This window comes from Aythya marila (genome assembly GCF_965140915.1).
Source record: "Aythya marila genome assembly, chromosome: Z".
Lineage (NCBI taxonomy): Eukaryota > Metazoa > Chordata > Aves > Anseriformes > Anatidae > Aythya > Aythya marila.
In genome coordinates, this window is record NC_139080.1 from 25,669,909 (window position 1) to 25,685,958 (window position 16,050).

General features: G+C 36.0%; 1 protein-coding gene across 6 annotated transcripts in view; it reads right to left on the bottom strand.

The window, feature by feature from the left end:
* Window positions 1-1,253: 1,253 nt before the first annotated feature.
* The window catches only part of IQGAP2 (IQ motif containing GTPase activating protein 2), a 124,799-nt gene continuing 110,002 nt past the window's right edge, over window positions 1,254-16,050 (bottom strand). For all 6 annotated transcript variants that reach the window (XM_082783848.1, XM_082783849.1, XM_082783847.1 and 3 more), the window contains 9 exons: window positions 14,818-14,950; window positions 12,081-12,183; window positions 10,328-10,469; window positions 7,637-7,724; window positions 6,615-6,827; window positions 5,845-6,005; window positions 4,893-5,036; window positions 2,673-2,781; window positions 1,254-2,186 (listed from right to left, as the gene is read on the bottom strand). In XM_082783848.1, coding sequence (XP_082639974.1) covers window positions 2,073-2,186; window positions 2,673-2,781; window positions 4,893-5,036; window positions 5,845-6,005; window positions 6,615-6,827; window positions 7,637-7,724; window positions 10,328-10,469; window positions 12,081-12,183; window positions 14,818-14,950 — 1,207 coding nt within the window. In that variant the 3' untranslated portion in view covers window positions 1,254-2,072. The remainder of the gene's footprint in view (window positions 2,187-2,672; window positions 2,782-4,892; window positions 5,037-5,844; window positions 6,006-6,614; window positions 6,828-7,636; window positions 7,725-10,327; window positions 10,470-12,080; window positions 12,184-14,817; window positions 14,951-16,050) is intronic.

A 16,050-nucleotide genomic window follows, 5' to 3' on the forward strand; every position in this document is an offset into this window, starting at 1 on the left:
TTTCATACATGTCATTACCAACAAGCTTTCATAAGGTGCAGCTAGGAAGGTTCTGCTCACATTAGAACTGAGCAGGAACTAGGTGTGTCAAGTATGTCACACAAAGCAACACATCTAGGAGTGACTTACTCTCACAGAGGCAGTGGGTCTCTAGTAAATACACCAGCATATTTCCAGGCTTTTGACATGTCACTTCAAAGGTCTGTTTTTATTGGTCAACATCCTACTTGTGCAAAATTTGTCAAAACTGTGTAGGGATTAGCCTCCCTGGTCACCAATGACAAGGCACAAGGGAACAGCACAAAGCTGTGTCAGGGGATTGTCCAGTTCTGGACAATTGCCAGACTGGGCATGAGGAAAAGTTGCTTTACTGTGAGGGTGGCCAAACCCTGGAACAGCCTTCCTAGAGGGGTGGCTGATGCCCTGTGCCTGTCAGTGCTCAAGGGGCATTTGGACAATACCTTCAGTCATGTGCTTTAACTTTTGTTTAGCCCTGAAGAGGTCAGGTAGTTGGACTACATAATCTCAGAATAGAATAGTTCAGTTAGAAGGGGCCTTCAAAGTGCTACTTCCATCTTCCCTAACAGCTATTTTAAGTGAATCTGGGTATTAATAAGTATGTAACATTTAAATGGCTGATAAATGGGTAATACAGCATAACTAGCTGGAGGAGAAATGGAAGTACCTAGGACCTGTTTATTTTTTAGTGATAGTAGCTGTTTTAAAGTAGTAAAGTGTTCACATTTAATGTCACACATAAATGAATATCTCTAATAAGAAATCTTTTCTCCAACTTGTGTAATACAACAGATCAGTGTACAAACTAATGTAGTCTACGTATCTGCCACTCACTTTAGATTTCAGCTTCAGAATTAAATATTTATGTAATATTGCATAATATTGCTTTTACAATGCATTCCAGAACATCTCGCTCTACATTCATCTTCTAAGATGATCTGTCACAAGGAAAGTGAGAGTAGTAAATAGCTTTCCTTGCTTTATATATTACAGTATCCACTATACATGTTCTTGCTCTTTAGATGTAATTGGTAATTAATCAGCAAAATTATGCCACTGAAAGTAGTGATGAAGATCAAGAAGACTTCACTGCTGAGAAACCTTCCCAAAGTGTAATGTGAGGATAGTTAAGCTTAGATTCAATTTTATAAAAGCTCTTGAAAGTTCTCATTACCATCTAGACTGCTACTTGAATAATCCTTTTAAATGAAATCTAGGAAACAAGCCAGTTTAATTAAGTAACATTTATTTTACATAGAACAATCTCCAAAGAACATTTAAAAAAATCTAAATACTGATTTTATTGCATTTATTTTCTTACAAAAAGACAGACAGGCACGATTTATGTATTCAAATACTTCAAACTGAACAGCTGTTCACTGTCCAGATTACCCCCATGCCACTCAAAAGGTTGTGAAAGTAGAAAATGTCATTTTACACAAGGCAGTAGTGCATTTTATTTAGTAGGAATGAATCACAAAATATATTTTTGTACAGTAAAATGTTACTGTCACTTTATAATTACCTATAAAAATTTTTGAATTGCACAACAAGTTTGCTTTGCAATTGACAACTGCCAGAAAATAGGCTTAGTATGTAACTAAATATTTGCACGAGCTATCCCCTAGAGACAAATTAGGATTTCTTTTGGTAAATACTTAAAGTCTAATATGAACTATATTATATATCTGAGGTCATTTAAAATGTTTTTAATAGGAAGAGGCTTATATATTCAACTAAATTCACTTTCTGTCTACCTTAATATCCATACAACCACAATAGCTGAGTGTCCTAAACAATATTTTGATTTAAAAGTACCAACACCAATGAGATCTGGAAGTGTTTAAATTAATCTATTTTCTATTTTTCTGCTCCATTATCAATGATGAAAAGGCACTGTATACATTCCTCTCAATATTTGGTCTTTTAGTTTCCTGTAAAGTTAAAAAGCATCCAATGACAAACATCAAACAAATGTTGAAAAGCAAAAAAAAAAAAAAAAATACTGAAGAGACTTCCCATTGGTGGATGTAGTCCACGATGTCTGAAGACACTCATTTGCCATAGAACTTCTTATTCAACAAGAATATGAGCAAGTTAACATTCACTTTAGCTTTGTCAAACATTTTCATTACAGCCACACCTTCATACTGCATCTGAAGCAAATCCTGTAACAATAAATAAAATCATTATTCTTTGCTTGAATCTATACCTCATCGCAAATAGATTGGGTCATTTTCATCACATGCTAATTACCTAAAACTCCAGGTCCTTCACAATTTAAACAATTAAAAGGAACTATTGGTAAGTATGAAAAACAGTACATGTTTTCTAGATCCCCCATTATAAGCTGTCAGTAACAGCAAGCTGGAAGAAAGATAGACTCCTGTGTATTATACTCTTGCATAGGTATTTGCTCCTTGCCACTGCTCTAATATGCCACTTGGTTTGATGCAGTTTGATGGTCTCTCTAATGTATGTCTTAACCCTACTCCAAGCCCAGCATCCTTCACAGATTACAAAATCATTCCCCCTATGACCTGCTGCCTTGCAGTGACTGAATAGTTCATGGATTTAGAAAAAGACTGAAAAATTCCTATTTAGAACAAATGTGAATGTGGTTATAGAACACAGTGATAAAATTCAAACTTTACCTGGAAATGGAGCTGCACTTTTTCCATCTCAACCCCCAAAAATTTTGCTTTGATTTCAAAGTCACCCACTTCTTCTCCAGGTGTTATATCAAACATCACGTTCTTAAACCTTAAAACAAAGAACAGTAATTGAGTATGTACGATATGCAGTTTTATATACTCCAAAGACTCCATTGGTTTTATATACTCCAAATATTGGAGTTTTATATACTCCATATATTGGTTTTATATACTCCAAAAGTTTGATAGAAACCCTGAAGAGCTGAAGAGCTCTCTCTCACACACACAAAAACCTTTTTGTGCAAAAAAAAAAAAAAAAAAAAAAAAAAAGCACAAAAAAACTTTTACAACAAGCAGTGTTTTCCATGACATATTCATTTTGTAAGCATAGCTTTATCTCCTCCCAGCAGCAGAAACCTTTAGGGACCATAGAGTAATTTTTCCACGAGAGCTGTTGGACCTCAGCTGGGCAACAGGAAGACTGGTAGAAACGTCAGCTTAAACTTTGCACCTAGCACCAGCTCTCATGTATCATCTTGCTGCTAGCTAAGCTGTACAAGTAATGTGTGAGAAAACACACTGCATATGAACAGACACCAAACGCTAAACCAAAAAAAAAAAAAAAAAAAAAAAGCCAACCAAAAAATTTAAGTGACCCTTAGAAACAAATCCCACTGCTTTGAACAGGAAGGATGCTTTTTGCCCAGACCAGTGGTTTTGGTATAGTGCAACAACATAACATACCGGGTAATCTAGGAATTGTTCTCATTGTTTTAGCAAATCCACTGTGTAGAATCACATAGTCTGATGGAGAACATCTGAGTTTTAGTAGAATTTATTTGGCTATACCAGAGTTTGGCTATATCAGCTGGTGGGTAAGCCTGTCCTTTCTCTCCTTTCCTTTTGTACCCACAAACTAAAATCTGATCACTTTTTTTCTGACCTGATTTATATAATGCATAGTTAAGGTAGGATGCATAAACAGTGAAGTACATGGAGCACAGGGGTCACTGAAAAATATTCATGAAACTGTATGCCATGTTGCATTTCCCATCCTGTTGTAATATGCTGATCCTGCAGAACTGCAAGCAGAAGCTACTACTACCTTCACATGGCAGGTTCAACTTATATACAGAATCACAGAATCATCTAAGTTGGAAGAGACCTCCAAGATCACCAAGTCCAACCTCTGACCTAACACTAACCAGTCCTCCACTAACCCATATCACTAAGCTCTACATCTAAACGTCTTTTAAACACCTCCAGGGATGGTGACTCCACCACTTTCCTGGGCAGCCCATTCCAATGCCTAACAACTTAGAACAGGTCTGTCGAGTGGTCTTCAGAAGGTAAGAGAAGACTAAAAAAGGGTGTCTTACTTTAACATGAAATCTGCTTTGGCCTTGTTAGACTAGGGAGTGGACATTTTAACTTGATCTATCAGTTATTATCTGAAGATCACTAGCATAATGTTGCATGAACCACACCATCACTATTGCAATATCTTCTTGGAGGCTTGTCTCGTATACTTGTAGTATGGCATATAGCTCTTAACAGTCCTTTATACTGAGAAAAAAATTGCTTGTGAGAATTACAGAGAACAAAGAGGAACAAGTGTCCACAGGGCACGCAGATTTGTTCTGCCACCTTTGAGTATCATCTTGCAGGTGTACACAAATCTCTGGTGTCAGTTTTGCCACTGTTGACAAACCTACTTGGAAAAAGTTGCAACCCAGAAACCTTTTCCAATGTAGAAGCAAGATGGAAAGATGCATAGGGTGGAAGAGCAGCTTTATAATGGATAGATACAACAGGGAGGTTAAACTACCACATACATTCCCAGTTTGCCATAGTTGGGAAGCACAGCATATGAGGTATTTACTCAGTAATATGAAAGCATTTGGTCAGCAAATGAAAAAGTATGTTACAATTGCTTAACAAGTCAGTCCTTAGTGAACATGCTGCCTAACTCATACTAATCCCATCTAAACTAATGCCAAAATAGACATATTCCAGTATCTTACTGGAGTAGTCATATAGCAAGGTACAAGGATAAAAATTAATCACAACTATTAGACTTTATCTTTTTCCTGAATGATAAAAAAATCTGAAGGTATTTTAGGTGCAGTGCAGGAAATTGCAAATAATTTTCACAAAAGACAGACTCCTGAGGGAGTTGGTGATTAGAAAATGCTCTCAATTGTTTTGTGCCACACTTACTGGTTAGTTTGAAGATCTTCAATTTCTAGGATGACACCCTTTTCATGCAGTCTTGCAGCAGTATACTTTAATGATGCCTGCTTCAGTTTTTTGCTTCCCTTTACCTCCTCTTTTCCATCCACTTTAATTGACCTCCTTGAATTTCTGGGAGAGAACAAAAAATGGCTTGTAATTAAGCTACCAGCACACAAATGTCTTTTATATTTCAGCTAGTCTTCTAGCTTTATTTTTTCTTCACTCTTTGCCCTCCTAAGTAGCTATTAAGGAACAATCCAAGAATTAGAAGGATTTTTGGCACCTGAAGTAGTCTAAAATATTTTTGTAATTATTTTGAATGAACATTTACTAGCACTTATCTAAATTCTATTGTGAAATGCAAACCCAGTCTAAAAGAGTTCACAATCATCACTTAAAAGCAGCAGTTTGGAAGCATACAGTGACATAGGTATTAAATAAGGTTGATCGTTAGTGTTCCTTTTTGGACCACTGAGAAAGCTCCTGTTCATGCCATTAAAATGCTTTTATTTTGACACCTTAATGGCCCTACTAGGAGTTGGATCACAAATGAGTGGCTGCATCATTCATGAAAAATAAGATGTTTTTTTATTTATTTCCCCGTTCTATTCTAAAGACAAATCTATTCAATGAAGGAAGAAAATCAATAGTCACTTCCCAAAGCTTCATGACTTCAAAGGATGCTAGTAGACTTGCAAAGTAACACTAATTAAATATATTGAAACCATATTATAGGGAAACAGTCCTCCTTAAGGAAAAATTAAATAAATGTATGCCTCATTGTTTAAGGATTTTTGGTTAGCTCAGTGGCAACTCATATGTACTTTTAAATCTGTGGGTTGCCTACCCATTGGAATCAAAGATTCCTACTACAAGACCTGCTATCCCTCCTAATAAAACACATTAAAATATTAAAAGACAAGAAGAATCAACTCACTTTCTTGTTAAGTTGTCTAAACAAGTTTTTATATAGGTGTTGTAATAATTAATTTGTTCTTCATAAAATGCTGTCTTGGAGTTAAGTGCATTCAAAGTCTGCTGGAGTTTCACCAGTTCAGCTTTTCGGTGATGTCTGTATCTTCTTTGATTCCGGATATCCTAAAACAGAAGATTTAAGCTTATTATGCAATAAGCTTATTAATTAGATATATTGACTTTGGGGAAGTTAAACAGTTAGGCATTGGTTGGAAAGGAGATTGGACAGGTGGTTTGAAACTCTTTCTCCTAATGCATGATTGTCTCCATCTGGTGACAGCCCCTCCAAGCAGACTGCTGTCACTGGGCACCTCAAAACCCTAGGAAAGCCCAGCAGGTTGACAACTGAAAAGCTAACCTTGTGGATGTCTGCACCAAGGCCCACTCAGTCCAACACTGGCTTTATGTCTTCTGTGGGCAAACTTATATCCCCTCATTCAAGGTGACTACAAATAGTTGGAGCTAAATTAATTACAAGTTGTGGTAGCCTGAAATTTATTGTGGTCTTCAGGACACTACAATAAATCAATGAAGTGTTCAAATAAGAAACAAATCTTAGTTTACTGATTAACTGAGAGGCAGCATGCTAATGCACAACTACCTGAACTGAATAATGTGGAGCAGTAGCCTTTGCTATCCAGACTTAATATCAGTTAACATGTCTAGCTAGAATGGATTTGAGCTAGATACCTAAAAAAAATCATCAGTTTAGAAGAAGCATGTTCTATTTACCTTAGCAATCTCATTTATAATTTCTTGGTACTTAGTTGCTGAAGACACTAATCCTGCTTGTTCCAATGTCCGGAGATTTCTCTGAATTTTCCTTTTCTTTTGTTCTATTGGTAGCTGCCCTTCTTCAAAAATAGACTGACTGTGCTTCATTTTCTCTGGAGTTTTGGAATCTAAAATGGCACGTTTTTCTACAAGTTTCAAGTGCTCAGATTCCTGGGTAAAAAGAAATCCAAAACATTTAGGGATACAATTAAGGATAACAGTTAAGAATTCAGATGCATTGAATTCTCACAGGAGATAAAGAAATGTAATTGTCTTTGTTTCTATTTTCTTATCAAATTGTCTAAAGTTGCTCAGTTTACTATTCCCTTTTGATATACCTTCAGTAACTCTTCACAACAGTCACGTTTCAATTAATATAAACATGTCTGAAATAAGCCAGAAGACTCACTGGCTTCATTTAGTTGTATGAAGACTGTCCAGGTCTCACAGGTGCCCCCTGCTTACACACACATTTACACACTCTTTAAACTAAGCTAAAAAGTGCATGTTATTGAGATGTGGCTTTGTGCGTCAGTATCTCCAGGGCAAATCCTCAGCTGAGAGCTCTTCCCACTCATTTCCTACATCAAAGATAGCTGCAGTTCCCAAGCCAATGTTTGCTTATATTGCTTAAGCAAATATACTAGGCAGCAAATAACTCAATATACCAAAGTTTACAAGAAAAAGAAAAATCCATCAGAGAATTCACCTCAGGCTATTTGCTTGCATTAGTACATAGGAAAGAAAAGGCCATGTTTACAAGTTTAAAGAATTATGAAATATATTATTCCAGCTGTTGTAGTTGACAGCAAGAATTAATATTCCCCCCTCCTCCAAGTTGTTACCAGTCCTACATGTAGTTTACAAATAGCAACAATGCTATTATTATAGTAAGAGAAAAAGCTGTCAGAAATCTGCTTTTAAATAGCTTTAATAAAATAGTTATTTTCTTCCCTATTCAGGCATAATATAGCACTTACCTGTTGCACAGTGGCTGTTGTTTCTAATATTTCTAAGAGCGTATCCCCTGGCTGAGCTCGTATCACATCCACAATAAGTCTTTTGGTCCTTTTAAAAAGAATATATGGGTATTACAAAACAGTTACCACTGGTTCATCTGTGCATTTTATTTCTTTGACTGTAAAACTAGCAAGCATGCCCTTTATGCTTGGTAATACAAGTATTTCTTCGGTTTTATATTCCAGATCTTCCATTGATCCACTGAACATATGACTTCTACACAGGCAACAAGAGAAGTGTGTACATACTTTTCTCCCTTTTATTTTAGGAAATATCTAACTGGTTAACATAGTATAACAGTTACTGCTAACATAATAAAAACCAAACCAACAATATAAAAAAGGATTCTAATTATGATCATGACAGCAGGTTGGAAGGTCACCTTTCCAAAGCCTGAACTATGCAGGTACATAAGGATCGTATCTACTAAATAAAGTGGAAAGGCACTCAAAGCTGAACTTTTGAAGGAATTGCACAGCAGACACTACTTAAGGGGCAGATGTTTCTTTAGTGGCAACATATGGAGCACTTCCTCACTAAAAAAAAAAAAAAAAAAAAAAAAAAAAAAAAAAAGGAAGCTGTTGCATGCTGATATGTAAACCAGTTCTTTTTTGGTAGGAGTTTATCTATAATACTTCAAAGAATGTCTTATTACAGAATTCTATTAATTCGGAGGACACCATTACAAACAAGATTTTTCCTTCACAAACTCTTGGAATTCCCTCCAGATCCCCAGAAAACAAAGAAAAAACAACAAACAAAACCACCAAGATCCCCTAAAATTAATTCACCTGTGTTACATCAACACATTCCTGGCTTTCTCTGCCTGGCAAAACCTTTCTCAGCCTTTGGTGGTCACCACCACCATTAACAGTAGCAAACATGGGACAGTGTTACCATTCCGTGCACTTGAAACCTATCTGTATGCTGATATGGCTGGTAATACATGCATGCCTACTTCATCTCCTTTACACCAAACCAGCTCAGATTTCTTGTTTTCCAGAAGCAAAACAGCCTAGGGCTCCACTCCTCCCCACTCACGTACAACTTGGCATGCTGTCCCTATGCATTCAGACCACGTGTACTGGGCACCTTACATAACGTCTTCTAGACAGAGGTACCTGCAAATCTTTGGGCTTGTCACAGAAGCCTTAACAAAACCATTTAAAAACAAATACTTTAATACTTCTGTTCAAGAGGCATGTCGCTTTAGAGAAAAAAAGGAAGCTACAGTATCTGTGTTTACATCCCTTGTATAAACAGTTGTGTCAAGTATTTTAACTTTTTTTTTTTTTTGCTGCAGTTTAACACAGGTTGCTATTTATTCTTCTGTCAGTTTGTTTACTAGATCTTAAAATGCCATTGAGATTACTTGAAAGCACTTATGCAAAGAAGTTAAATTCTGTTAATTTTCTTGCTATTATTTCAATGTATTTCCACACAATGTAAAGGATTGAATATGATTTTAAATGTTTCTTTTGGCCTTGATTTTGAATATCTTCAGAGATAAAGTTAAGGGCTAACATATTAGTCTGACATAGAGGAAAAACAGAACAGTTTTTGTTGTTGTTGTTTGTTTGTTTTTAAGTGACAACAGCAGGCATATCCATAATAAAAACAACAACAAAAACCCACAACACTTTGGGAATAGCTCTAGAGCCCTGGTCTGTGGAACACCAAGTAACTAACACCATTCTGATTTGTTATTGTCTTTGCAGTCTTTTCACTGTCTCCAGTTTTGATAACAGGCTAGAGAAAAACTATTTTTTTGTTTGATTCAGATCAAATATGTAAAACTTACTGTAGAAAAACTCCTTTTCCTTTTAGTATAGATAACAAGTTTTTCTTGTACCTAAAATTTTATATTTTTTCCAGACTTTGAACAAAGTCTGACTTTGAGATTGGACTGCAGACATTATAGCTAAGAACTTTCTTCAAAAGTAAAACTTCACATACTACCTAGTAAATTCTTTTTCCCTCTGTGTTTTGATTTTGAAAAAACTTGAAGTTTGTGTCTACACTCATAGTGCTTACAAGAACATTAGAGGGAAATACAACATAAGGATTTAAAGTGAATTTCTAGCTTTCTCACTTGTGTGTTAAGTAGAGAAGTAAACAATCCAATTCTCCCCTTTGTTGAAGTAGCAGCAGGATATAATATAACAAGCCTTATTCTGGACAAGTTTAAATAATTCTGAAGATGACACACAAGCCATTGATAGTATATGATTTTATGACAAAATTTTGGACTATAAAGTAGGTTATAGGTTATCCAACTACTCAGTCCTCAATCTGCAGACTAAATAGAATAAACATCAATTCCTTTAGTAAAGGAATAGAATAAACATCATTTCCTTTACATAAAATAAAAGCATGCACTATTCATACTAAAGTGACAGTCACATCCTGTTCCAGTGCCTGATGGCAGTAGGTCAGGGAAGTGTTTTTGTTTCAGGGGGAAGAGAAGACAGTTTCATAGTGTCCACCCCTTAAGCATCTAAACAGCTTTTCATCTCAACTTTCCCAAGACTGTGATGTTTTAAAGCAGAATTTTTTTTATAGCTTCCCAGAAAATATTCATTACGTATAGATTATGGATCCAGTCATTGATCAGTTATTTTTAAAAATACAGATTTTTGAGCAAAACTTACTTTATCATCAGGCTTTTAAGATCCTGATCTTCACCTTCTCGTAACTCGTATTTGCTCGTTAAAGACAGTGAAATCTCTGTTTTTGCAAGCTGATTCAGTGTGCCTTCCCTGTTGGGGTCATTGGGATCAACAGATCCTTCCCCTGTAAGAAAGGAAATATCTTTTACTTCAGTTTGCTAATTTTATGAAGAGTCAATGCATAAAACAAAATCACCACCTAATCATCACCTTATTTAATAACACACCCATTCCTACCATTAAAAGCAGTCTTTTTGGGGGGGAACACCGAATAAACAAAACCATAAACCATCTACTTATAAACTCAGAATATTTTGGAAATGCCTCAAATAATTTCCTTTTGAAGTACTGATCTGCAAGAGACTCACATCTTATTTTCAAAAGGAGAATGATTTCATATCTTTTATCCTAACTTGCAGTGACAGTGAAAAATGAAAGAGCAGTAGCTGTTTACCTTGAACCTGGTATTATCTGTGATGTTATAGCTACTTTCTAAACAAGAAGGAATGCAGTTCACTTCCTAATACTGTTGAGGCAAATGAAATATCAGCCACATTTATTCGTTACAAATTCAAATATATTTTTAAACCTCATTTTTAACTGGAAAAATAAGTCTCCAAATTAAAACTGGTATTTAAAAGTTTCTCTGCAATTTTGTGGCCATTTGTGGCCAAGAAGACCAAATACGAAGTTTAGGTTATTTAAAATATATATTTTTTTTCCCTGTCCGGCAATTTGAACAAAACCAGATCATTTTTAGAAACACTAGTGTTTGGATTTTGTATCACAAATAATCTTCAGTACTGTGTGTGCTGACTGATGCTTGTTTGAGCCAGCAATGTGCCAAAAAGGCCAGTGGCATCCTGGTTGTATCAGGAATTTTGTAGCCAGCAGGGCCAGGGAAGTGATCCTCCCCTGTATTCAGGTCTGGTGAGGCTACACCTCGAGTAATGTGTTTGACTTTGGGCCCCTCACTACAAGAAAGACAGAGGCCCTGGAGCATGTCCAGAGAAGGGCTACAAAGCTGGTGAAGGGCTTAGAACACAAGTCCTACAGGATGTGGCTGAGAGAAGTGGGGTTGTTTAGTCTGGAGAAGAGGAGGCTCAGGGGAGACCTTATTGCTCTCTGCAGCTACCTGAAAGGAAGGTGTAGGGAGCTGGGAGTTGGCCTCTTCTTGCGTGTAACTAGTGATAGGAATAGAAGGAATGGCCTCAAGTTGTGCCAGGGGTGGTTTAGATTGGAAATTAGGAGGCATTTCTTCTCAGAAGGAGAAGTCAGGCATTGGAACAGGTGCGCAGGGAGGTGGTGGCGTCACCATCCCTGGGGGTGTTCAAGGAAAGGTTGGACATGGTGCTTAGGGACATGGTTTAGTGGGTGACATTGTTTGTAGGGTGATGTTTGGACCAGATGATCTTGGAGGGGGTTCTTTTCCAACCTTATGATTCAGTTAAAATTTCAGTTAGAAGCTCTTCACACATCTCAAGGGTGCTGTCAAAGATAGCTACCTGTATTGACTCTGCATCAGCTTTGATTTTCAGCAGGATCACCTATAGTCAAAGTGTGAATTCACTTTTGAGAATGTCACAGCAAGTGTTCAAAAAAACATGTTTACAGTAAATGCAGAATCTGGTAACATCAGAGAGATGAGAATTTGTGTATCTTGTAGTATTTAAATCAAGACCCCATTTAGTCTTACCCCAAATTGAAGTTAACCATGAGATGAAAAACAACATACCAAGGAAAGACTCTACATCAGGAACAGGTCCCAGTCCTTCCAGCAGTTCATTCAGCAGATCATTTGGCTCAGTGGCAATGGCATCCTGGTGTTCCAACAGTAGCTATAAACAAATGTACATAAAGACATAATTCCAAAAAGCCATACCAATGTCTTTATACTTGTAAAGAAATCTGGAGACTATATACTGAAAAAAAGATGGATTGTTATCAGCATTATGGAGGAACTAAAGTGGGTGGGAGGCAGGGGGAACAAGCATACACCTTTCTAGACAATGACTTCAGAATTGTTCTTGCAGTAAGGCAGCTTGCTGTGTTCCTCTGCAAGTTAACTTCAGTGCTGAACATCACAACTGAGAAGAAAAAAGTTTAAGATTTGCCTTTAGGGTAATAACACAAGCAGTACCTTTCAGTGTGGCATCCTGAACTGAGAATACAGAGGGATGAAGACAGGGTCAGTGGTTGCATAGAAATATATTTATTTTTTCCCCCTGTGTAACCATTATAGTAGCTATTTTGAAATACAATACTGTTAGTGATACCTTTCAGAAATACCTTTCAGTTTTATAAGTAAGAAAGGAATCTATCCAGCACCTAGAACTATAAGAAACAGTAAAGCAGCAGTTGCATATTTATGAACATATTCACAGTAACTTTCATTGCACCCAGACATCTTCCCAAAACTAAGCCACAAAAATACTGGTGAAACAAGTTAGTAAAGACCATGGATGGGCATTAACGTTTTCCTGTAAACAGGTTCTCACTATTGATGATAAAGTGACCTCATATTGAGTTAGATTGAGTTGGCAGTGTTGATGACTGCAAAATCCAGCAGTTCATTTCCCTTAGAAGTATTCCTTATATGAAAGCCTGATGGAAAGGCATGGGGTCACCAAGCTTCTTCGAAATTTAATTATAGCAAAGTATGCATAGAAGCCAAAAATTCCAAGATATTAAGTAGTTTAAGCACTGCAAGCTATTTTTAGAAAAAAGTTAATGGTTACTATAAACTTACTGACAACTAAAAGGTCCAAGTCCAGAAAGCAAAGGCATGTAAGTGTTTCAGTCATACTAACAGGACAGTTAAGTGAGAACTATAGGCTTGTAACTTAATTTCTCAGTCTTAAGTGAGAATTATAGGCCTGTAATTGTTAATTTCTCAGACTTAAGTGCAGCAACTACCCTATACTGTACATAGCATTGAGTATGATATTATGAAAATAGCTGAGCAACTCTACTCATACTGAATAAAGCTCCACCATGCTTAACTGTATACAAGCACAGAATGAATACATTCACAGAACAAGTCCTCTCTCAGGCAAGACAAAAACATGGAAGTACCAAAAAAAAAACAAAGCTGATGAATCTAACAGATCTCTCATTCCAGCTACACTCTGAAGAGTTGTGAAAAGAAAATAAGTTAAGCAGTTACCACCAGATCTGATGATAGAGGTCAGATTTGAGAACTTTTTTTTAAACTGAACTATGTATGACAAAGGACAGGATTTTTATGTACATCCTGTTACTCAAACTAATTTTGAGCTGTATGACCAGAATGGAAAGCTGAATTTACATTCATAGGGAAGATACAGTGGGAGAAGACAATTCAGATGAAAGCAGGAAGTTTGGTGGAAGAAGTGGCATTGGTAAAAGAAGATCATCTGCTAGAGTTACTGCACTAAAATAATGTGTAGTATTCCCACCTAATTGCTTACTTCCTGCAAGCAGAGAACTGTGTTGTGATATTATCAAAAAAGACCAATCTTCTTGATCTCCTTTGTTCAGCAATTTACTTTCATTAAGTTATTTCATATTTTATAGGATATTTTATCAACAAAACCAGAATAGCATAGTAATTTCAACTCCAAGGACATATTAGAGAAAAAACAACCTCACTAGATGTAATATTTGAATAAGACTAGTGTATAAATGTCACCAATGAGTGGCATAAAAGAATAGGTCTATGCCTTAAATTAAAAGAAAAAAGTAGATACAAAGACTATCCAGCATGTATGTAATTAGCAGACCAGGCTATAAGAGGATTTGCAATGTGGTATACTGGAAGTTGAGCACTTTTTCTATAGCATATCTGAAAACATAAGGGGAGGTTCTCTGTGGTACTTCCCTCCTCCTGCCTCCTCTCCCCCCTTTTTTTTTTTAAGCTAGAAAATAATATTTTAAGCTAGAAAATATTATCCCAGCTTCATGAAGACCACGTGGAAGACATAACTTGTACCCTAAATCAAACTATGGACTGCAGTTAATCTATGATTCTATTATTCTATTCTTTACCCAGGAAAAAAGATCTGACAGGAAATACAGTTTGTCCTTCCTAAATCAGATATTTAGGTCTGCTTCCAACACAATGCATATATGATGTATGAAACAAAATACACTGAGATTTCCTGTTTTCCTAGCATCAAAGGAACTTCTTCAAACTGGGCTTACTTTCTTAACCAAGATAGGAAAGAGTTTATAAATATAAATAAGTTAGCAATATCACACTAGATGGAAACAAAAATGTTTTCCCATCATACAATGTTATATTCTCATTGTTATTCAAGATATTGCTTTTACATGGAAGCAGTCCTCTAGGAAAATTTAATACTCAATGTCAAACCATACTAGAGACTGAAGAAATTCTTTCAAAAGAAACACACTTTAAACTTTCCTCAGAGACTGTTATAATTATTTCATAACCTATACATTTTAGTCTCCTAATAAGTATATCCACTTACTGAATGGGTATTGATAATTTCTTCAATTGAGATATATATGACAGGTTTGCTGAGGGTCACCATATCAGAGTACTCATCAATATTGAATTTCTCCTCTGGTTCAGGAACATCACATGCTGCCTGAAAAAAATTTCTAAGAGAAAATGAGAGACAATAATTGTTAGCTATAAATTCTCTTTATTTTGTCTGTATTAAAAATATAAGCAAGTCTTCAATTTGCATTATATTTGTCTTATAATCTGCAATCTACTCTATATTGATGTGTAAATACATTGTCTTTGAAGAAAGGGTCCTTCAAACACTAATGACGACTTCCTGGACAGCTGGTGAAAGATTATTTTTGAGGTAAGATTTTTCTGCTGATTCTGCACAGACTGATAACTCGGCAAATCCAAAATATTTAGAGAAACCCATATTTAATGCTTAAGAAGTTATGAAAGGATTTCCACAGAAATACCCTCTGTTGTTATAAATGCACTTTGTAGTATGAAGTGTGCTGAGAAGAAATTATTTGAGATAACTATATAAAATTACCAAATTATTAAACTTTGGGCTACAAAATTTAAATCACTTCTTCAAATCAAACTGAGGTGTCATAAAATATGGCATTGTTTAAAATCCAAGGATCTTAAGAGGAGAAAATGCAAAAAATGCTTCAAGCATTATATCAACTTGGAGCTACGTGGAGAACAGAGTCCTACTTTACAAGACAATGATTTACTCTGAGCTACTAACGACTTCAGGGATATGCATAGACAACCAACAAACAGCAAGGTCCTCCTGCCAAAGGAACAGTTTGTTTTCTAAAGTCAGAGGATCTGAATCTGAGCAGCTAGGATTAACCACCATTGGTATCTAAGGTAGGCAGGGCATTTCTGTTTTAAGTAAAGATCCCCAGAGAATCAGTCTAGTAAGAAGTTGGCTTCATTAAAAGACGATTTCTTTCTTTTGTAGTAATCAAAGGACTAGTTAGAGTAGGTTTTTTCCTTTATTAACCTTTGTTGATCTTGCTACACTTTCTACCCTATTCGTCATGTTTGTGTCGTGCCCTCAAATAATACCTTAAATAAACAGAGTGATTAAGGTTATGCCTTTGTGTTCATGGCTGATCTCTCAAGGAAACACATTATATGAACAGTACATTTGCTTTTATTAAGCATGGTCAATAAGCATAAAAGTTACAAAAATAAGTTTGACACAGGGCAGAAGAACACTTCAGTATAATAGCAACCA